This window comes from Schistocerca serialis, chromosome 4, assembly GCF_023864345.2.
Source record: "Schistocerca serialis cubense isolate TAMUIC-IGC-003099 chromosome 4, iqSchSeri2.2, whole genome shotgun sequence".
Lineage (NCBI taxonomy): Eukaryota > Metazoa > Arthropoda > Insecta > Orthoptera > Acrididae > Schistocerca > Schistocerca serialis.
Genome location: NC_064641.1, coordinates 117,345,550 through 117,368,758, shown reverse-complemented (window position 1 = coordinate 117,368,758; position 23,209 = coordinate 117,345,550). Strand labels below are relative to the sequence as shown.

At 43.1% G+C, this 23,209-nt stretch overlaps 1 protein-coding gene across 1 annotated transcript in view; it reads right to left on the bottom strand.

Moving 5' to 3' along the window:
- Window positions 1–23,209, bottom strand: part of LOC126474052 (juvenile hormone acid O-methyltransferase-like) — a 136,321-nt gene that overhangs the window by 53,951 nt on the left and 59,161 nt on the right. Inside the window, exon 2 of the mRNA XM_050101464.1 lies at window positions 16,178–16,582. Coding sequence (XP_049957421.1) covers window positions 16,178–16,569 — 392 coding nt within the window. The 5' untranslated portion in view covers window positions 16,570–16,582. The remainder of the gene's footprint in view (window positions 1–16,177; window positions 16,583–23,209) is intronic.

Here is a 23,209-nt window from a genome sequence, read left to right as displayed (position 1 = left end):
GTCAAGGAGCTCTCGAAAAAGATATTTGGCGAATGAACTGGCCCGCCCGTTCCACCGACTGAAATCCCATCGAGCACGTGTCGAATGAGTTGGAGAGACGGGTTGCAGCACGTCCACAGGCACCAAAGACCACCCAGCAGTTGTGGGAATGGATCGCCCTACCACAGGAACTGCTAACCAACCTCCTGACCAGCATGGGAGCACGCTGCAGTTGCCATCTGTGACGATCACACAGCCTCTTAAAAATTGTGTCCCGCCTTTTGTAAAGTCCAGGGGATCGTAACAAATCACGGTGACTTCAGTGTGTAACTCCCTCTCGCGTGAAAGGTAAATTGTTATAATTTTACTGAGATGAAATGATTCATGAGAGGAGTAACCCAGTTATTGTATGAAGATCTGTGTTGAAAATTTCCTTTCAAAGACAAAAAGTAACCTCGGTGAACTGCTATTATTATTATTATTATTATTAATTACTGCTTTCATTTTATTATTATTATTATTATTATTATTCTTTCTTCTCTCAGACGTTATGTCTGGTTAAAAATGGAAATTGACGCGGACTTTGATCAAGCGTGACTTCCTTTTAACTGTACGGTATATGTTACATTGCATTTAGGAACTTTCGGGTAATTGAACATGTATCAATAATTACGGATTTCTGTAATTGTATATATAAGTTTGGATGTAGCTGTGTTGCATTGATGTACTGGTGGATATTGTGTGGTAAGACTCCTGTAGTTGATAGTATAATTGGTATAATGACAACTTCATCCTGACGCTACATGTCCTTGACTTCCTCAGCCAGTTGGATGTATTTTTCAATTTTTTCTCCTGTTTTCTTTTGTATATTTGTTGTATTGGGTATGGATGTTTCGATTAGTTGTGTTAATTTCTTCTATTTATTGGTGAGTTTGATGTCAGGTTTGTTATGTGGTGTTGTTTTATCTGTTATAATGGTTCTTTTCCAGTATAATTTGTATTCATCATTCTCCAGTACATTTTGTGGTGCATACTTGTATGTGGGAACGTGTTGTTTTAAAAGTTTATGTTGTAAGGCAAGCTGTTGATGTATTATTTTTGCTACATCGTCATGTCTTCTGGGGTATTCTGTATTTGCTAGTGTTGTACATCCGCTTGTGATGTGATCTACTGTTTCTATTTGTTGTTTGCAAAGTCTGCATTTATCTGTTGTGGTATTGGGATCTTTAATAATATGCTTGCTGTAATATCTGGTGTTTATTATTTGATCCTGTATTGCAATCATGAATCCTTCCGTCTCACTGTATATATTGCCTTTTCTTAGCCATGTGTTGGATGCGTCTTGATCGATGTGTGGCTGTGTTAGATGATACGGATGCTTGCCATGTAGTGTTTTCTTTTTCCAATTTACTTTCTTCGTATCTGTTGATGTTATGTGATCTAGAGGGTTGTGAAATGGTTATGAAATTGCAATGGTGTAGCCGATGTATTTATATGAGTGATTGCTTTGTGTATTTTGCTAGTTTCTGCTCGTTCTAGAAAGAATTTTCTTAAATTGTCTACCTGTCCATAATGTAGGTTTTTTTATGTCGATAAATCCCCTTCCTCCTTCCTTTCTGCTTAATGTGAATCTTTCTGTTGCTGAATGTATGTGATGTATTCTATATTTGTGGCATTGTGATCGTGTAAGTGTATTGAGTGCTTCTAGGTCTGTGTTACTCCATTTCACTATTCCAAATGAGTAGGTCAGTGTTGGTATAGCATAAGTATTTATAGCTTTTGTCTTGTTTCTTGCTGTCAACTCTGTTTTCAGTATTTTTGTTAGTCTTTGTCTATATTTTTCTTTTAGTTCTTCTTTAATATTTGTATTATCTATTCCTATTTTTTGTCTGTATCCTAGATATTTATAGGCATCTGTTTTTTCCATCGCTTCTATGCAGTCGCTGTGGTTATCCAATATGTAATCTTCTTGTTTAGTGTGTTTTCCCTTGACTATGCTATTTTTCTTACATTTGTCTGTTCCAAAAGCCATATTTATATCATTGCTGAATACTTCCGTTATATTTAGTAATTGGTTGAGTTGTTGATTTGTTGCTGCCAGTAGTTTTAGATCATCCATGTATAGCAAATGTGTGATTTTGTGTTGGTATGTTCCAGTAATATTGTATCCATAATTTGTATTATTTAGCATGTTGGATAGTGGGTTCAGAGCAAGGCAGAACCAGAAAGGACTTAATGAATTATTATTATTAATGATTCAAGGAATTAGGTCTTTAGTATTCAGTCTCTCTAAGAAAAGAGTTTAGGTCCTTGCAATGAATAAATAACCCAACAGATCTCACTAGACGACGTTCATGTTCAGGGGATTGTCCACAGTAGATTAGAGATCTGGCACTGCACGCCGACTGTAAGCGGTACTCGATGTCTCTGCCAGTAGTCGAACTGTGTGCTGAATCTGTAGGAATCTTTGTCTACGTTAACTACGGTCCAATTTTCCTTTCTATGGAAGCCTGTCCGTCGAAGTGGATTTGTTTAAGAGTCTTTACATGTAGAATTTGCAGGTTAGAGCTTCCACAGTCCAAAGAAATGTTTCGTAGGCATGCACAAATATTTGAAAATGTGAAATCATAAGATGGAGAATAATTTACGCAATACACACCTTGTTTATGCTGCCGACAAATTGTTTTATTGGTTTATTATTCTCGCACAAAATTAGAAAATGCCTTCCAATTAAAGATGGCGGTCTCGCTTCTCTCTTAAGCCGTAATAAATTCGTCCATACTCATTAAGATCAGAAGCTAGGCTATATCTTTTCACAATAGTTAACATCGAAGCAAAGCTCTCCTAGTTCAAGGAATAGAGGGAGCGCCAGCGATAATGCTGCTTTCTCGCAGTCACTTTCGCGCAAGTACGCTTTAAATACTGTCTTGTGACAACCTTGTGCCTCTTCTCAGCGAGATAGTGGCGGGTGTCGCCCACCGAACCGCTGAGAGAACTGACGAATCGACCCCGAGTCCGTCAGGGAAGGCGAAACCGGCACCTAGTGCATCTGTTGACAGCCCTATTGAGATTGTCCCGGACCAGACGCCCGCAGTGGCAGCACCGCCGGCGGCGACCAGTGCGCCCGCTGTGGCCAGTGATGCTGCTACTGTAGAACAGATGGAGGTAGTTCCTCCTACCCCACCCCCACCGGCAGATGACGCTAAGTCCCCCCGGCGTCGTCATAGGCGCAAGAAGGCGAGCCAAGAACAGCAGCCGGAGGAGGAGGGTGTCATACGTCCCCCTCCTGAGAGCAGCAGTGAGGCTGAATCTCAGGCCTCATCAGTTACACGCTGTGTTTCCGCTGACCGCTCGGACGGTATGCGGAAAACTGCTCGCCAATTAGAAGCACTCATTAGTTCATCACGAGATCGGGGAGCAGTCCCCGCAAAACGTAAAAATGAACAGGGTAACGAACAGCCGCTGCAGCGCACTCGCACCCTCTCACACACCGCTGCGACTAAGCCCTCTGCGCCGCCTGGTTCGGACTATCCCGCCGATGGGGGAAGACTGAACTGGGCTGACGACGAAATGCGAGATTGAGTGGGCTCGTTCCCACATGAGCTGTCTGGTAATTGTGTTTAACATCCGGGGTGAAGTAGCAGGGTTACAGTTTCGATATTTACGCACCTGCTTACATACGACCATGACCTCATCTGACGTTACTTTCTCTGTGTTGCTTTCTTATGCCTGCAATTGACCGTCAGCTGGGAGCCCTCTCCCTTTTAACAGTAAATATCAACTCCATCTCCAACCCAGTAAAACTACGCTCTCTGAAGGACTTTCTGCGCCTTGGTGCATTTGATGTGGTTTTTCTCCAGGAGGTTTGTGCCCCCTTTCTGTCTGACCTGGTTGGTTATGAGGCACTATATAACATCGACCCTGACGCCAGGCGGGGCACTGCTTTGCTATACAGATCAGAGTTAACTCCATCCGATGTTACAAAACTACCCAATGGTCGCGTTCTTGCATGTATCATTCGAGATGTATTTTTTGTTAATGTCTATGCTCCTTCAGGAGCTAATCACAGGCATGACAGAACAACACTTTTTACGTCAGATATCACCCCTTTCTTGACAGCTCGTCGTCCTATCGTACTTGGCGGAGATTTCAACTGTGTGGTAGCCGATGGTGATCAGGTCCCAACGCCTATGCGGTGTGAAGCGCTCGCTTCACTCCTTCGGGCGGCTGACCTTAATGATACGTGGCGCCACTTTCATCCCGCCTACACACAATTTACTCACATATATCCCACTGGGGCAAGCCGTATTGACCGTGTTTATGTCTCTGCTGATCTGATTCCTGCCCTCTGTGCCGTCCAAGTCATTCCCGTGGCCTTTAGTGACCACTGTGCATACTCTTGCTCCTTGCATATCACGGGTCCAACCCCGGTTCCTCGGGGCACCTATTGGAAGATGAATACACTTCATCTCCCAACGCCCGAACTTCGCACTCTTGTCACGAAAACATGGCGGGATTGCATCGCTACTGCTTCGAAGTACCCTACCACTGTGGTTTGGTGGCTCCGCTGTGCGAAGTCACGGCTGCGTCGTGTTGTCCAGCAACATAGTCGCGAAGTCGCACACTGGACGCGTAGCACATTAGACTTCTATCAACAATGTCTAAATGACGCACTAACCCTTCCTGCTGACAGATATGATCAGCTACGCATGCGCCTCAACAAAATTAAAACGACAATCCTTCGCTTCTCTCGGGAGAAGGCCGAGGGGATGGTGGTGAGGTGCCGCTCCGCACCCCTGATTGAGGGCGAGAGGCAATCCATCTATCACCTTGCCTCTGAAAGGAATCATGCAAAGAACACCATTCTACGCCTTAAAACAGGCGATGATACGTGCCTCACAGACCATCGCGAAGTCCTCAAACACCTAACAGACCATTATACGCACCTCTTCCAAGACGTTGCGGTAGACGTCGCCGCCCAACGAGCACTTATCGGTGGGGTCCCAACTTCATTGGATCGTCGAGACCGCGACTGTTTAACCGAGCCACTCACACTCGCTGACCTCACATCTGTCCTCCGTGCCTGTCCGGGACAAAAATCACCTGGCCCCGACGGTCTCCCTTATGAATTCTACCAACAATTTTGGGACCTGATCGGAGACCGCTTCTGCAAAATGTGCGAGGAGATTTTTGCTGGTTGCGAACTACCAGCCGAATTTCTAGCTGGACGTATTGCCCTTATTCCAAAGGTCACAGGTCACTGTCGAGCTAAAGACCTGCGTCCTATCACCGTTCTTAACACTGATTATAAGTTGGTGGCACGAAGCGTGGCCTCTCGTCTTAAACAGGTAATGAATAAGGTACTTTGCCACACTCAATCATGTGGCGTTTCGAATCGAACCATCTTCACCGCCGCTTCTATATACCCTGATGCTGTCTTACTCACCGCCGACACTCGAACCCCGGCTGCAATTCTTTCCCTAGATTTCTCCCACCCTTACCTGCCGGCCGTTATGTCGCGGATGGGTTTTGGGGAGCGCTTCATAGGAATCATCCGGCACTTCTTGGATGGAGCAAATTCCACAATCGTTGTGAACGGCTGTCGATCACGACCTATTCCCATCAGACGATCAGTTCGACAAGGGTGTCCCTTGTCAATGTATTTGTTCGCTTTAGCGCTGGACCCCACGCTGCGTGACATCGGACGGATGGTCGATGGTGTCGCTCTCCCAGGCGTTACCTTCCGCAGCGCGGCATACGCGGATGATGTCGGTGTGTTCGTCGCAAACGCTAGGGACATCGATTTAGTTCGCCGAGTTCTCAACGTTTATGAACGAGCATCCGGCGCCATGTTAAATTCCAACAAAACGGTGCTGATCCCGCTAGGACCACGATCATTGACCATCGAACGCCCATGGTACCGAGTTGTGGGGGAACAACGTATCTTGGGCCTTGAGGTAACTGTCTGTCCGCAGCGCATGTTAACACTCACGTGGAGGCGGCTTCTCACGCGCATCAGAGGACTTTGCGTGAGTCACGGTGATCGACGACTCGACCTCCATCAACGAATCCAACTGATTAATACTTACATCCTATCACGGGCGTGGTATGTAGCACAACTCCTTACGCTACCGAAACAAACCGGCAGAGCCATCTCACAAACAGTATATTGGCTCTTGTGGCGGCGTGCACTGTTCAAAGTTGATGCACAGACTTGTACACTGCCAAAGGTCGATGGTGGCCTTGGACTCATTGACTTTCCCCGCAAATGTGCGGCCCTCCTGATTCACCGTATCGCACTTTGCTTGAAACTGAACCAGGTGGGACAACAGCGGTTCTTTTCGACCGTTATCGCCCACAATCGGCGCGTGCACCAGTATGTTTGACATATATTCCGTTCCGGATGACGACAGTCAAGGACTATTACCTTAATCAAAGTTACGTCATAACAGTGGCCACTGACAAGGCACGCACGTCGAAGCGCCTTTACCAGGCACTTCGAAGCCAGCCCACACCACATAAATTAGAGGACAGACGACCGTCGGTCATCTGGCACCAAGCTTGGGCTAATATCAACAACCCAGCCCTTCCCACGGAAGTTTCAGCGCTGTGGTATCGTGTCGTAAACAATTTAATACCCACTAATCATCGCCTGGCGGCCATCCGCCTACGGTCCTCGGCTGCTTGCGGCCGATGTGGTAACGTAGACACCAGAGAGCACCGTCTCTTATGCCCTCACGTCACAGAAGTGTGGGACCTTGCACGTGTGCTATTAGCGCTGATCGGTGGGATGACACCAGACAATGTGTCAATCGACTGGTTCCTTACCCCTGATATTCAGACCAACCCCCGAACACGACGTAACGCAATGGTGTGGCTCTTGGGCCACACCATTTTCACGATCTACGACCTTTCCCTCGCCGATGCTGTCTCTTTCATGGACTACCTGTGGAGCCAGCATCGCCTGGCGGAATCTGACCGGAAATATACCATTACCTTTGCAAGATTTCTGAAAGTTGCAATGGTTCATGGTTATCAAAAGGTGTTCCGGGTTGACTAAGGCACCCCGTCCAGGAATTGCCTGAGTTTACCCCTGGATCCTTGTCACTCGGACTTTCAAACTACTCTTGACTTGCCTATACCCAGGATTTGACATTGGCCTTCTGGGCATCACTAGAGTAGACGTTTCTATGATACTGATAATATGGCAATTGGTAACATGGGAATTGTGTGAACCTTGTATGAAAAATTATTGGCAAATTAGAAAACACGTAATATATCTTAGAGGATTATTACTTCGTTAATTCCATGGGCGATGGGATTATCTCGCCAGTTTCTTTTTCATTTGTGTGTGCTGCCGTCCCTGTTTTTAATTTGCCTTCATTTCTGTCTTTATTTATTTCTTCCCTTTTAGTTTCTAAACTCATCACTTGCTTCACACCTGCAGAGAGAGGTGTATTTCTGAGTAGTGCGTCGTCGCCCCCTGAGGCATAGCAGAATATGCCTCCGCTTTTATTTTCGGTTTATGGCAATGAGTCTTGCTACTAACAGCACCATGCTTTACGTGCTGCGTCGACACTAGAGGATGGCGGCAATTTTGGAGAGGAAAGGGTAGGGCTATAGGGGAGGAAGGAGTTTAACTTAAAAAAAAAATGAAGAAATGCTTTTCTGTTTGTCTCGCCGCGTGTTTCTTCCCGGTTCCTTATATCCTGTACAATAATTTCTTTCTATGTGTGCTCCAAGTTTCATCGAGCTGTGTTGGTTGCCAGTGACGCATCATGCGAAGATTATTTTCGTCCTGAAGTTTTGCACAACAGTGTACAAGGGGGGTGAGAGGTGTCGTAATGTTTCTAACCTAACAAATAAAGAATGGCAGAAATTTCACAACACCAGTTTATTTTTCAGTATAATACCCGCGTACACTAATATACTAGCGGGTTCGCTCACTTAACTTCTGGAAACCATTCAGTTAAAAGGTCTTCGATTTTGAGTCCGAAAATGTTTTCACAGCATCACCACTGTCAAATCGTCGTCCTTTGAGGTCTTTTTCTTTAGGTTTGGGAAAAGAAAAAAGTCTGATGGACCCAAGTCTGGAGAATATGGCGGATGACATAACAATTCGAACCCGCAATCACGCAGCTGCGAGGGTTTGTGCGCCGGTGTGTTGTCTTGATGCAAAAGAACTCCGCGCGCCAATTTTCCGCGACTTTTTTTCTTTATCTCTTCTGTCAAACGGGGTAGGAGGGTACAATAGTATGATGCATTGGTAGTTACGCCCTTTTCCAAGTAATCCACCATAATTACCCCTTCTGCAACCCAGAAGACCGGTACCATCACCTTACCGGCTGATTTTTTGCACCCGCAACTTGTTTCGGGTAGGGGATGAAGGATGTTTCCATTGTTGTGATTATTGTTTTGTCGCAGGATCAAAGAGGGGAGCCCAAGTTTCGTCCATTGTCACATACCTTGCAAGAAAGCCGTCTTCATCCGCTTCAAATTGGAGGAGTATTTCTTCACAACACAGCACACGCTCCCGTCTCTGATCTGCTTTCGAGTCTTTCGGAACGTACCGAGATGAAACTTTACACATTCCCAAAATACCAACAACAATGTCATGAGCACGCCCATGGGAGATTCCAAATGTGGTTTCAATGTGATGCAACGTTGTTAGACGATCCTGAAAAATCGTATCGTGAATTACAGTCACTGATACATCAGTGGCAACGGTGACAGGCCTTCCGTTCCTTGGCGCATCTTCCACACTCGTTCTTCCATGTTTGAAGTCGGACACCCAGTTTTTTACTGTTGCATAAGACTTAACACTGTCCTCAAGTGTATTCCGCATGTCCTCCGAAATTTCCTTGCGTGTTATTCCCTTCAAATGAAGATATTCAATTATATCATGGTTCTTGACTCTCTTGATATCCGCCATTTTGCTTACGCTACGGTATACAACGCATCCTAGCGGCAAAAACTACGAGGCTGGAGCCGCGAAATTTGACTTGCATACCCACGAAGGGTCACCGTAAAAGTAGGTGGTGCTGTTTATGCGAGACACTACGGTAACTATCTCGGGCTAGAAACTTTCCGACCGCCCCTCGTATAGAGGAATGTAAGTAATTTGGAAAAAGAAATAAAAGTCTATTCTCGCCTCCACAAGCACATCTATAAACTGTATCGGAATAAGAACTAAGGACCCACTATAGTCCAGCAGCATCTCTCAATAGCTGGCAAAGTTTGTCTATGATGAATGTAGTAAATCGGTATTGAAAGACATTCAGGATCTACAGGGAGTTTCAAAAATGACCGGTATATTTGAAACGGCAATAAAAACTAAACGAGCAGCGATAGAAATACACCGTTTGTTGCAATATGCTTGGGACAACAGTACATTTTCAGGTAGACAAACTTTCGAAATTACAGTAGTTACAATTTTCAACAACAGATGGCGCTGCGGTCTGGGAAACTCTATAGTACGATATTTTCCACATATCCACCATGCGTAGCAATAATATGGCGTAGTCTCTGAATGAAATTACCCGAAACCTTTGACAACGTGTCTGGCGGAATGGCTTCACATGCAGATGAGATGTACTGCTTCAGCTGTTCAATTGTTTCTGGATTCTGGCGGTACACCTGGTCTTTCAAGTGTCCCCACAGAAAGAAGTCACAGGGGTTCATGTCTGGCGAATAGGGAGGCCAAGCCACGCCGCCTCCTGTATGTTTCGGATAGCCCAAAGCAATCAGACGATCATCGAAATATTCATTCAGGAAATTAAAGACGTCGGCCGTGCGATGTGGCCGGGCACCATCTTGCATAAACCACGAGGTGTTCGCAGTGTCGTCTAAGGCAGTTTGTACCGCCACAAATTCACGAAGAATGTCCTGATAGCGTGATGCAGTAATCGTTTCGGATCTGAAAAATGGGCCAATGATTCCTTTGGAAGAAATGGCGGCCCAGACCAGTACTTTTTGAGGATGCAGGGACGATGGGACTGCAACATGGGGCTTTTCGGTTCCCCATATGCGCCAGTTCTGTTTATTGACGAAGCCGTCCAGGTAAAAATAAGCTTCGTCAGTAAACCAAATGCTGCCCACATGCATATCGCCATCATCAATCCTGTGCACTATATCGTTAGCGAATGTCTCTCGTGCAGCAATGGTAACGGCGCTGAGGGGTTGCCGCGTTTGAATTTTGTATGGATAGAGGTGTAAACTCTGGCGCATGAGACGATACGTGGACGTTGGCGTCATTTGGACCGCAGCTGCAACACGGCGAACGGAAACCCGAGGCCGCTGTTGGATCACCTGCTGCACTAGCTGCGCGTTGCCCTCTGTGGTTGCCGTACGCGGTCGCCCTACCTTTCCAGCACGTTCATCCGTCACGTTCCCAGTCCGTTGAAATTTTTCAAACAGATCCTTTATTGTATCGCTTTTCGGTCCTTTGGTTACATTAAACCTCCGTTGAAAACTTCGTCTTGTTGCAACAACACTGTGTTCTAGGCGGTGGAATTCCAACACCAGAAAAATCCTCTGTTCTAAGGAATAAACCATGTTGTCTACAGCACACTTGCACGTTGTGAACAGCACACGCTTACAGCAGAAAGACGACGTACAGAATGGCGCACCCACAGACTGCGTTGTCTTCTATATCTTTCACATCCCTTGCAGCGCCATCTGTCGTTGAAAATTGTAACTACTGTAATTTCGAAAGTTTGTCTGCCTGAAAATGTACTGTTGTCCCAAGCATATTGCAACAAACGGTGTATTTCTATCGCTGCTCGTTTAGTTTTTATTGCCGTTTCAAATATACCGGTCATTTTTGAAACACCCTGTATGTGCATATTCCAGCAACATTCACTTTACTGTGAAAGCCAAAGACGACTCTGCACCGTGTTAGCCTAATGTTCACTTATTTTGTCTAAACCTTGCACTGTTCGCACAAACCACGTCGTCAGAGTGGTGACTGATGGGATCGACAGTAAATATGAAACGCGTTCATTGTCGTTGCCATCGGCTACCGCATCGAGTGCCGACTTGGTTTTCGCGAGAGGTAATTACAACCAGTAAGCCTCAGATTCATCGAAGAATCCAACTACCATGTATAAAACTGGTTTAAATTTCCGATTACTTTACTTTATGAGTTAATGTGTTAAAAATTTGAAGTTACAGGTGTAAGAGAGAAGAAGCTTCGAAAACGTCTGAAATTATTGTATGTTTAAATTTTGTTGGAAGGCACTAAGTGCTCTCATTACCAAACGCTAAGTGAGTCTAGTCTGGATAAATTGCGCTCCGTTTTAAACGACAGCTAGTTTTTAACGCATCTCAGTATTTATGATGTCACATCTGCTGAAGTGTGTGTCATACGATGATTCAGTTTTGTAGGCACATTCAGTAATATATGTGGATACCGTATACAAGATCTTCCCCTAATAGAGTTAAAAGATAAGAACTAATAAATTAAACCATCATGCCTCATGCACAAATTTTACTTCATGAACATCAAAATGTAGTAAGCGATTAACTTACATACTTTCATCATTTTGTATAGGGTAAAGGCGGGTCAAAGAGGAAAAATTTCGTAAATGTTTGAAGTTATGGTAAATTTATATGAAAATAGATAACAGGGAAAGAAAGGGAAGGGATGGGTGGGTATTCGTGACTCCCCGCTGCAGAGCGCATTGTGGTAACTGTCCTACACAATATTTTCAGCATTCGGTATTGCATTACCACAATGCCCTGTCCGGCTGGAAGTCACGAATCCCCATCCACCCCGTCCCTTTCTTTCCGGATTCTGTATTTTCATATAAACTTAACCACAGTTTCAATCAAGAAATACTGTTGACCCCGGAAACTATTAACATGGTTCAAATGGTTTACACACATCCATGCCCGAGGCAGGATTCGAACCTGCGACTGTAGCGGTCGCGCGGTTCCAGACTGTAGCGCCTAGAACCGCTCGGCCATCCCTGCCTGCAAACTATTAACATCCTGAATCATTAAACGGGTTAGCCACTTAGTAATACAGTGAGGTGATAAATGTCATGGGATAGCTACATGAATGTACACAGATGGCGTTAGCATCGCTTGCACAAGATATACTCTGAAGAGCCAAAGAAACCTGGTACACCCGCCTAATATCGTGTAGGGCCCCCGTGAGCACGCAGAAGCGCCGCAACGCGACGTGACAACAACTCGACTAATAAGTAGTGCTGGAGGGAACTGACACCACGAATCCTGCAGGGCTGTCCATAAACCAATAACTGTACGAGTGGGTGGAGTTCTTTTCTGAACAGCACGTAGAAAGGCATCCCAGATATGCTCAGCAAAGTTCCTGTCTGGGCGGTTTGGTGGAGAGCGGAAGTGTTTAAACTCAAAACAGTGTTCCTGGAGCCACTCTGTAGCAATTCTAGGCGTGTGTGGTGTCGCATTGTCCTGCTGGAATTGCCCAACTCCGTGGGAATGCGCGATGGACACGAATGGATGCAGGTGATTAGACGGGATGCTTACCTACGTGTCACCTGTCAGAGTCTTATCTAGACGTATTAGGGGTCCCATATCACTCCAACTGCACACGCCCCACACCATTACATAGCCTCCACTAGCTTGTATAGTCCCCTGCTGGTATGCAGGGTCCATGGATTCATGAGGTTGTCTCCATACTCGAATACGTCCATCCGCTCGACACAATTTTAAACGAGACTCGTCCGATCAGACAACATGTTTCCAGTCATCAACAGTCTGATGTCGGTGTTGACAGGCCCAGGCGAGGCATAAAGTTTTGTGTCATGCAGTTTTCAAGGGTACGCGAGTGGGCCTTCGGCTGGGAAAGGCGATATCGATGATGTTTCATTGAATGGTGTGGTGAGCGTACTGTAAGACCTTCGGTACACGCACCATCAGATTATTTGACTTGTCGCTCTAACAAAGTAGGTGAGTGTCAGCAATATGTCTTGTGGTCTTATTGTGAGGTGTTTATCTTCTGCCGTTAGGTCAGACGATAGAAATGGCACTTGCATGCTTAGAGTAGCAGATTGACCATGACCAACTTTAAACAGAAATTGATTAATTTTCACACACATTTATTAAAATAATAACAAGCATAAAAATTACTTAACTTGGTTCTGGATGCTATTTACAATTTGCAATCTGGAGTTCCTTTGGTATTGGTACGTTAATCTTATTCTCACATATATCTCTGATACTTGGCAAAAGTGTCTAAGCATTTATCTTCATGGCTATGTACAGGAATATGGTAATCTTATTAGGCGCAGACTGAAACTTGACTACAGACTGGTACAGACAAATGCAGACTGGTACAGACTGGTACAGACAAATGCAGACTGACTAATCAGAGGTCTGTACACTCGTTATAATGCATTGCACGTTCATGTATCACTGCGTGAGTGTGATCTGTGAGGAGAAAAGGTTCTACGTAAGCAGCAATCTCATTGGCTGCGTTACTTATTAATACGCGGATCGGCGGAAGCAGAATTTGGTCCGTCTCTATGGCAGCGCCATCTCGTAGTGTGGAGATGGACGAGCGCTGCGCCTGCGCTGTTGTGCTAAGCGGGGCGCGCTCTAGTGGGAAAGTTGTGTACTCGCTGACTACGCGGAACTATGTACACAACAAATGGTTCACACGCTGATACTTGTTGATGGCCCAGCATTGATACCTGAAGCAATCTACGGAAGGGTTGCACTTCTGTCACGTCGAACGATTCTCTTCAGTCGTCGTTGGTACCGTTCTTGCAGGATCTTTTTCCGGCCCCAGTGATGTAGGAGATTTGATGTTTTACCGGATTCCTGACGTTCGCTGTATATTCGTGAAATGGTCGTACGGGAAAATCCCCACTCCATCGCTTCCTCGGAGACGCTGTGTCCTGTCGCTCGTGTGCCGACTATGACATCACTTTCAAACTCATTTAAATCTTGATAACCTACCATTGTAGTAGCAGCAACCGATCTAAAAACTGCACCAAGCACTTGTTGTCTTATATAGCTGCCATTTATACTCAGATGATTCGTGTGAAAAGGTTTCTCACAAGATTATGGGCGCATGACGGAAATGGTAGTTGGAGCTAGACGCACAGGACATTCCATTCCGGAGATCGTTAGAGAATTCAGTATTCCGAGATCCACAGCTTTAAGTGTGTGCCGAAGATACGAAATTTCAGACATAATTCTCACCACGGACAACGTAGTGGCCGACGACTTTCAGGTAAAGACCGAGAGCCATGGCATCTACGTATACTTGTCAGTCCTAACAGAAAAACAACACATCGTGAAACAGCTGCAGAAAGCAATGTGGGACATAAGACAAGCATATCCGTTAGGACAATGTGGCGAAATTTAGCGTTACTGGGCTATGGCAGCAGTGCCTTTGCTGACAGTACGACATCGCCTGCAATACCTCTCCTGGGCCCGTCACCAGATTGGTTGGAGCCTAGACAAGTAGAAAACCGTGGCCTGGTCAGGTGAGTCCCGATTTCAGTTGATCAGAACAGATGGTAGCGTTCGAGCGTGACGTAGATTCCACGAAACCAAGGACTCAAGTTGTAAACAAGGCACTGTGCAAGTTGGTAGTGGCTGCGTGATGGTGTGGGCTATGTTTACATCAAATGGACAGTGTCCTACGGTCCAACTGAACCGATCATTGACTGGAAACGGTTATGTTCGGCAATTCATGTTCCCAAATAAGGATGTCAAGTCACCAGGTCACGAGTGTTTGCGGTTAGTTTGAAGGACATTCTGGACAATTCGAGCGAACGATTTGTCTTCCACAGATCGTCCAACATTAATCGCATTGAAGATTTACGGAACGCAATCGAGAGGTCAGTTTGTGCATAACCTCCTGCACCGGCAACACTTTCGTAATTACGGACAGCTATGGATGCAGCATGACTCAACATTTCTGAAGGATACTTCCAGAGACTTCTACATCTACATCTACATCCATACTCTGCAAGCCACCAGACGGTGTGTGGCGGAGGGTACCTTGAGTACCTCTATCGGTTCTCCCTTCTATTCCAGTCTCGTATTGTTCGTGGAAAGAAGGATTGTCGGTATGCCTCTGTGTGGGCTCTAATCTCTCTGATTTTATCCTCATGGTCTCTTCGCGAGATATACGTAGGAGGGAGCAATATACTGCTTGACTCCTCGGTGAAGGTATGTTCTCGAAACTTCAACAAAAGCCCGTACCGAGCTACTGAGCATCTCTCCTACAGAGTCTTCCACTTGAGTTTATCTATCATCGCCGTAACACTTTCGCGATTACTAAATGATCCTGTAACGAAGCACGCTGCTCTCCGTTGGATCTTCTCTATCTCTTCTATCAACCCTATCTGGTACGGATCCCACACTGCTGAGCAGTATTCAAGCAGTGGGCGAACAAGCGTACTGTAACCTACTTCCTTTGTTTTCGGATCGCATTGCCTTAGATTCTTCCAATGAATCTCAGTCTGGCATCTGCTTTGCCGACGATCAACTTGATATGATCATTCCATTTTAATTCACTCCTAATGCGTACTCCCAGATAATTTATGGAATTAACTGCTTCCAGTTGCTGACCTGCTATATTGTAGCTAAATGATAAGGAATCTTTCTTTCTATGTATTCGCAGCACATTACACTTGTCTACATTGAGATTCAATTGCCATTCCCTGCACCATGCGTCAATTTGCTGCAGATCCTCCTGCATTTCAGTACAATTTTCCATTGTTACAACCTCTCGATATACCACAGCATCATCCGCAAAAAGCCTCAGTGAACTTCAGATGTCATCCACATGGTCATTTATGTATATCGTGAATAGCAACGGTCCTACGATACTCCCCTGGGGCACACCTGAAGTCACTCTTACTTCGGAAGACTTCTCTCCATTGAGAATGATATGCTGCGTTCTGTTATCTAGGAACTCCTCAATCCAATCACACAACTGGTCTGATAGTCCATATGCTCTTACTTTGTTCATTAAACGACTGTGGGGAACTGTATCGAATGCCTTGCGGAAGTCAAGAAACACAGCAACTACCTGGGAACTCGTGTCTATGGCCCTCGGAGTCTCGTGAACGAATAGCGTGAGCTTTTTAGACGTCATGTCACGTGGAATTGCTGCACTACGCCAGGGAAAAGGAGGTCCGGCACGATATTAAGAGGTATCCGATGACACCTGTCACCTCAGTGTGTAGATGCGTACCTCTGATCTGGCACCCAGTGCAGGCAGAAGAATGAGAAGACCTTGGAGTAGGGCCCCAGTCGCCACACCTCGGACTCCCGGAGGTACGGCGTGCCGATGTCGAGAAGCTGGAAGTCGACTGCTGACTCGGGGAACTTCGAAGCGGCTTTGCGCAGCATGTCAGGGGAAGAGTCCGCGGCGACGACGCGGACGCCGAAGGGCAGGCGTGGCAGCAGTTCCAGCACCGTGGCGTCTCCAGGGCCGCAGCCCACGTCCAGCACAGGGAGACCGCTGGACTCTGGACGCTCCAGCCGGTGGGACCAGTCCAGGCTGGAGCAGAGCTGGTCCAGCACCTGGGCTGCGAACTGGCGCTGCCCGGCGCTCGCCGACACGTACTGCTCCGCGTCGGTCATGTCAGAGGGTTACCTGGAGAAGGAAGAAACAGACTTGGGTGTTATTCTGGATGAGCGCACAGCACTAGTTCCGTTCATACTGACACGATCGCCAGCTGGCATCTGGAGTGCGCCATGTATGAGAAACAGAATACAGTGGGGTACTGCCGAAGCTCTTAAGACTTGCGGAATATGGTGCCTCAGTTCCTTCACAATATTTTTTTAGGCACTGGATCTGGAGCAATTTCTTTTTGAGAATTATGAATCCTTTGCACGTCTACACTTTGTAACCTCCCCACAATGATATCTAACGACAACGTTTAAATGAGAATACACATAGTGCTAAGTGTAACCTCCCCACAGAAATTATTAAATAACAAAGTTAATAAAAAATGGAGCCAAGTGTAACCTTCCCACAATGAAATCTACTGACAATGACAATTAAATGTAAGAATCGCAATCTGACCCAAGTATAAGCTCCCCACAAAATAATGAAAGACAAATTAATGATAATGAAATCTCAGTGACAATGAAAACGCAAATAGACCGAAAAGTCGATCTTTGGCCCTGTGAAAAATTAGAATTGATTTCTTACCTCACTAAAACTGCATCTGCTCTTATTTTTCGCCATAGCTTGGAGGAAATGCATCGCAAATATTCTTTGAATTTAAGTAAGTTTTTTCTTTAAGGAAATGCATGGGAAATATTCTTTCAATTAAATGGTTCTTTTGTTAGAATGCTTTAAAAAATAAATTATTATTGGGGCACTTGTTGAAAATTAATTACAATAAATATACATTACATTATCTGATGTGCGCAATGCTGCTTCATTACCTTATTTAAAAATATACCTCATCCCGAATCTTGACCAGAGACCCATGTCAACGCCCGCCGACTCCTCACACACAACTCCGACTGTCTCGTGCCCGCTACTAGCACGAACGAACCACATGCTCTCGCGACTCGCTACGTACAACAACTAGACTACTACTGCCGACTCCCTACATGCAACTGCATTCTCGCGCCGTCAAGCGCAGACTAGCAACGATAACTAACTCTCTGGTCAGAGATTCTGTCATGCCTCGCCATCGCTGTACTAAATACACACGCGTTTCATAACCCTCTACTGGGGGGGCAAAAATTTGGCAGCGATGGTGAGTCATTTGGACTTGCCATGAGCAACAAATTTTTTCTTAACTAATTAACTTTTACAATTCATAGAATATTCAGATGTAGAACATAAATTAAATGTGGTGCACATGCACCGAGTACAAAACATCAGACAGTGACAAAAAATATATACAATGAGTACAGAACGTATCAGCAAATCAGAAAAATGTATATACAGATCATACTGATAAATGACAAAAGTGCACACTTACTGACGTTCAGCACAAAACATATGAACACTCGACATAAGTGCACATGCACTGAAAAATTCTTCAACGTTTTCACAACAAATAAATGTAATGGCAAAAAAATCATCAAATCACAAAATGTATATACAATATAAATGACAAGAGTGCACATAAACTGTACTTCAGAATATATCAACAAATCGAAAAAAATGTCTTTAGCATTTTCACAACAAATAAACATAATGGCAAAAAAATCATGTTGACAAGTGACATAAGTGCATATGCACTGCAGTTGAGAATATATCAGCAAATCACAAAAGGTATATAAATAGAAATTATGTTAGCAAAAGAAATGATTTTTACCATGTTACAAGAATTAGGATAGGAAAGGGAAGGATTGCATCATGGTTCTAGCACTTTAGGTTGCACGCAGCTGCACTGAAAGTCCATATCTTTCCACAGAAGTACAACACCAAGTGAGACAATTTGAAGTTCTTTTCCCATAAGTATTTATCAGCGTACCCAAGACGCTGAAATGTCGTAGTAATATTCCATGTAGTACATTAGGTACACCAAACAGTGGGACCATAATAACGTTTCCATCGCTCACGGTGGTGGACAGCATGTCGTGTCAACACCACGCTTTTACGAGGCACACCAACGTAGAATTAGTGCAAAAACCAAATATAGTGCTCCATGATCAAGATGATATACAGGACAAATGGATATTGCAGTAATTCAGGGTAGTTAGCTCAGAAGGTGAAGGACATTAAGTCACATAGTAGTCTTCATTGAGAATTACAGTAGTAGTTCGCGGCATTCATAGCCCAGTTATTGAACATTTCTGTACCATGTATTTAGTATTACAGAATAATGTTCATAAAATTAACTGATTATAGCAATTATTGGCATCATGGGTAATCGTATTACAATAAACAGTGGCAGTCCTTGGCCAGTTACAAAGCATATTCAGTATGACAGAATAATGTTCATAAAATTAACTGATTATAGTGAACATTGGCACTTATTGGCCAATTATAAACCATCAGAAGTCATCATTGAAAAGGAGCTAATGAATGGCATGGTATTAAAATAATTCATTTAGTTACACTAATTATTGGCACTCATTGGCCAGTTACAAAACATCAAAAGTCATCATTGAAGTGACACATTATTCAGAGCTGATCAGTATTATTCAGAACTCTCTTAAACTAGTAGCATTATTTGGGACTGGTAATTACTTTGTTTGCTTTTGAGTTATTGCTGCAAATGAAGATGTGTAACGTCTTTCGTCATGAGTCAGCTGTAGCAAGGTTATGAAACAAGTAGAGTATATGTAATCACATTCATAAATGACATAGATTTAATGAACAACTACTTATAGCACATTAATTCTCCTGCAAAAATATATAAAAAAATGGATTATTAAGCTGAAAGAAGAAATGCGTTTTGTGCTGAAAAGTAGTGAACTTCGAATTAACAGGTAGTGAAATGTGTATAAAAATGTGTTCCATAGCTGTCCTTTCCAAAACCTTCAATCATTATACTATGCAATATAACACCTGCTGTCAAAGCGAACTGCAACAAATACTTAAATAACTACATAGCATAAATACATAACTTCAATATTATCCTCATCTGCAAAGAAAACTTCATTATCCATATCATCATAACTCCATTATCATCATCACCTGTAAAGAAAAAACTTCATTGTTCATAGTAGCATATTCTTCATCATTATTCATCAGCATTCATTATCATCTGCAAAAATCACTTCATTACTCATTATACAACTATTCTTTATCTCTAGCATATTTCATCACTAAAACTAAGATGTGTAGTTCTGTCTGACAGCCTGCATCAATCACCTTGTATTCTGAAAGAAAAAATTAGTTAAGACTGCTATTTTACTATGTATGCATTATATTCTTGTTAATGCTTGTTAATCCTGATCCATTTACTCTTCCTCATAAAGTTATTGCATCTTCTTTCGTTTACTCCGTAGGTGAAATTCCCATCTCTGTTTAATATATTTCCTTTACACGTTATTTCTTTCTGAAAATGATGAACAAAGATTAATATCGTGCATTTACATCGTATACTCACTAAATAACGACTGGTTTATAGTGACATAATTAAGCATACAGCATAACATGACAGAAAACGTAATATGTCAAAAGCATAGACAGTGTTCAAAGGCAAAAATGTACAGAGAATATCACAATGCAGGAGCAAAAAATGTAAAACAGTCATGATCTTGAGATGTCATAGGGCAAAAAATGTCAAAGTCAACTGGTGTGTGTTATATCTTAACCATTTCATAGTGCATGCAAACAAAACATGAAATAATCGTATATACATAAGAAAGAAAAAAAATGTGACGTTCGTTGTGTGCAGCTCGTATGTAGTGTAGTTAATAGAGGCGAGAATTAAAGACTTTAATGGAGAAAAAATGTAACAAAATTACCATGTCACTAGATAACATTGCATAATTATTCATAAAATACGTAAGCGTCTCTGAAAAAAAAAGTGTGCACAGTCTGATATGTAACGACAAGAAAAGCGACCTGCTAACCTTACCTTGCCGGGCATTTGCCAAGAAAAAATGCGATAATCATCAGTAATTAGTCATGTAATTATAATTGCATAAGTGCTCATAAAATGTGTAAATTCATCTGGAAAATATGCACAGTCTGATGTGTAACGACAAGAAAAGCGACCTGCTAACCTTACCTTGCCGGGCACTTGCCAAGAAAAATACGATAATCATCAGTAATTAGTTACATAATTATAATTGCATAAGTGGTCATAAAGATTAGTAAATGGCATCGTAGCACGTTACATCATAAAGTGGTTTCATTCAATAAAGGGTTTAACATTGTATACATGGTGGTTCCCCTTACTTTTTCTGGTTCTCAAAGTTTCAACGTGTGCAACACTGGGGTGAGGAATACTGCGAATCCGATATGGACCTGCGTACAGAAGTTCAAATTTACTGCACTTACCTTTTATTCTGCTGGATAAATAGTGTGTACGTATTAATATCTTCTGTCCAATGTGAAAGTCACGGCGTGTACAAACCTGTCTTTGCTGTCTTCTCCGGCGCTCTGCGGCACGTTTGATGTTGTTCAGCGCAATGTTAATTATTTCATGGTGTCGTAGTCGACGAGATGTAGGAAATGTTACTAATTCTTTAATTTTGTTAGGTGGTTCAGTATTCTTCAGTATAACAGACGGAGATAGCATAGTCGATTCATTTGGTATGGAATTAATTACATCTTGGAATGAGAATATGTGTGTGTCCCAATCAATATGTCTTTTGTGGCAGTATATTCTACACAGTTTGCCAATTTCTTTCACTAATCGTTCACAGGGGTTCGAAGAAGCATGGTACTTGGATATATAGATCGGAGAAATGTTTCTAGCTCGTAACGCGTGTCCATATAGCAGAACGCAATTGTGATCCATTGTCAGAAATTACTTTCATCACATGCCCTACATGAAATAGAAAATGCTTTACAAATGCTTTCGAAACGGTTTTAGCAGTAGCTTTGCGTAACGGAGTGAAAGTAACAAATTTTGAAGTGAGTTCAACAGCGACAAAGATGTAGCAAAAACCTCTATTAGTTCTGGGAATTGGACCAAAAATGTCTACTGCGGCCATATGTCTTAATTTAACAGGTACAATGGGATATAATGGAGGAATATGTGAAGTCGTGTCTGATTTAGCTTTCTGGCAAATTTTACATGACGCTAAAACTCGTCGTATACGTTTCTCCATGTTGGTAAAATAACAGTTCTGTCTCAGTATAAGAAAACATTTTCTGGCTCCATAATGTGCGTAACTTAAATGAGTATACCATATTAATTTGTTAACCAGTTCGTCAGGAATGCATAGTAACCAATTATTGCTGTCAGGGTGAGAGCGGCGAAACAGAATGTCATTGCGTACAGTGTACTGGTTCCTAATCGTAACATTATTCTTATCTTGCCAAAGGTGTTTAATTTCTTTCCACACGTTGTCTTTATTTTGCTCTTTTGCTATGTCCTGTAATGACGACGAAATAAAATTTTCAAATGCAACTTGCTGAATGTACATAACGCTGAAATTTGCTTTGCAGAAGTTGGTTGCGACGTCTTGCTGATTGTTGCTGAGAGAACGAGAAAGTGCGTCTGCTATAACATTTTGTGTGCCGGGAATGTGAACTATTGTAAAATTAAATTCCTGTAAATAAAGTTTCCATCTGCTTAATCTGTCGTGAGTGAATTTAGCCGAAAGTAAAAATTGTATCGCTCTGTGATCTGTGTGAACGGTGGTATGTCTGCCATAAAGAAAGTGCCTAAATCTCGTGAAAGCCCAAACAACACATAATGTTTCCAATTCTGTAACGGAATAATTTCGTTCAGCAGGTGACAGAATGCGACTTGCAAATGCGATGTTTTTAATTACTGTAGAGCCGTCTTCTTCAATTTCCTGAAAATGTGTACGCCTAAAGCGGTGTTAGAACTATCTGTGGCAACGGAAAAATTTCTGGTAAGGTCTGGGTTCGATAAAAGTGGTGCATTCAATAAAGCATGTTTCAGGTTCATGAATTCAGAATGCACTTGCTTATCCCAGGACCAAATAGCATTTTTACCTGTTAATTGGCATAATCTAGGTGTGTCTAAAGCAGAGTGATGAATAAATTTACGAAAAAAGTTAACTAAACCCAAAAAGCTGCGTAATTGTTTTTTCGTCGTAGGAACAGTAATGTCACGTAGAGCTTGAAGTTTTTCCGGGTCAGGCGCAATGCCTTCTGCTGAAACTACGTGTCCAAGAAATTTTATAGAAGTTTTGCCAAAGTGCGATTTACTGAGATTAATTGTGAGTCCTTGTGCACGAAAAGTTTGTAACAGATGTTCAAGAATCGTATTGTGTTCAGACCAGCTTCTGCAATAAGAATGTCGTCTACGTACGTCGTGATAATATTTTTCATGCAAACGTGTGCCGGATGGCGTCAAAATTAATAACATTTTTCGTGAACAAGATTCTGCGTGTCAAAATTATTGCTTATGTTACTGGAATATGCAACCTGTACTGTATGTGGTCAAATTCTATCGTACGTGCTGTTATTTATTTTACGGGAGGATGCTGTGGCATATCCACTATTTGAACTGTTCTGTTAACTCTTCCTGACGTATTACGCTATGGATGACACCTATTGTCTGGATCATTCATGATAATGTGTTGTTGCTGATGTTCTTGCTGCTGAAAAGATCGACTGTTATTAAATGTACGCTGAAAATTGTGCTAATTATTTTTA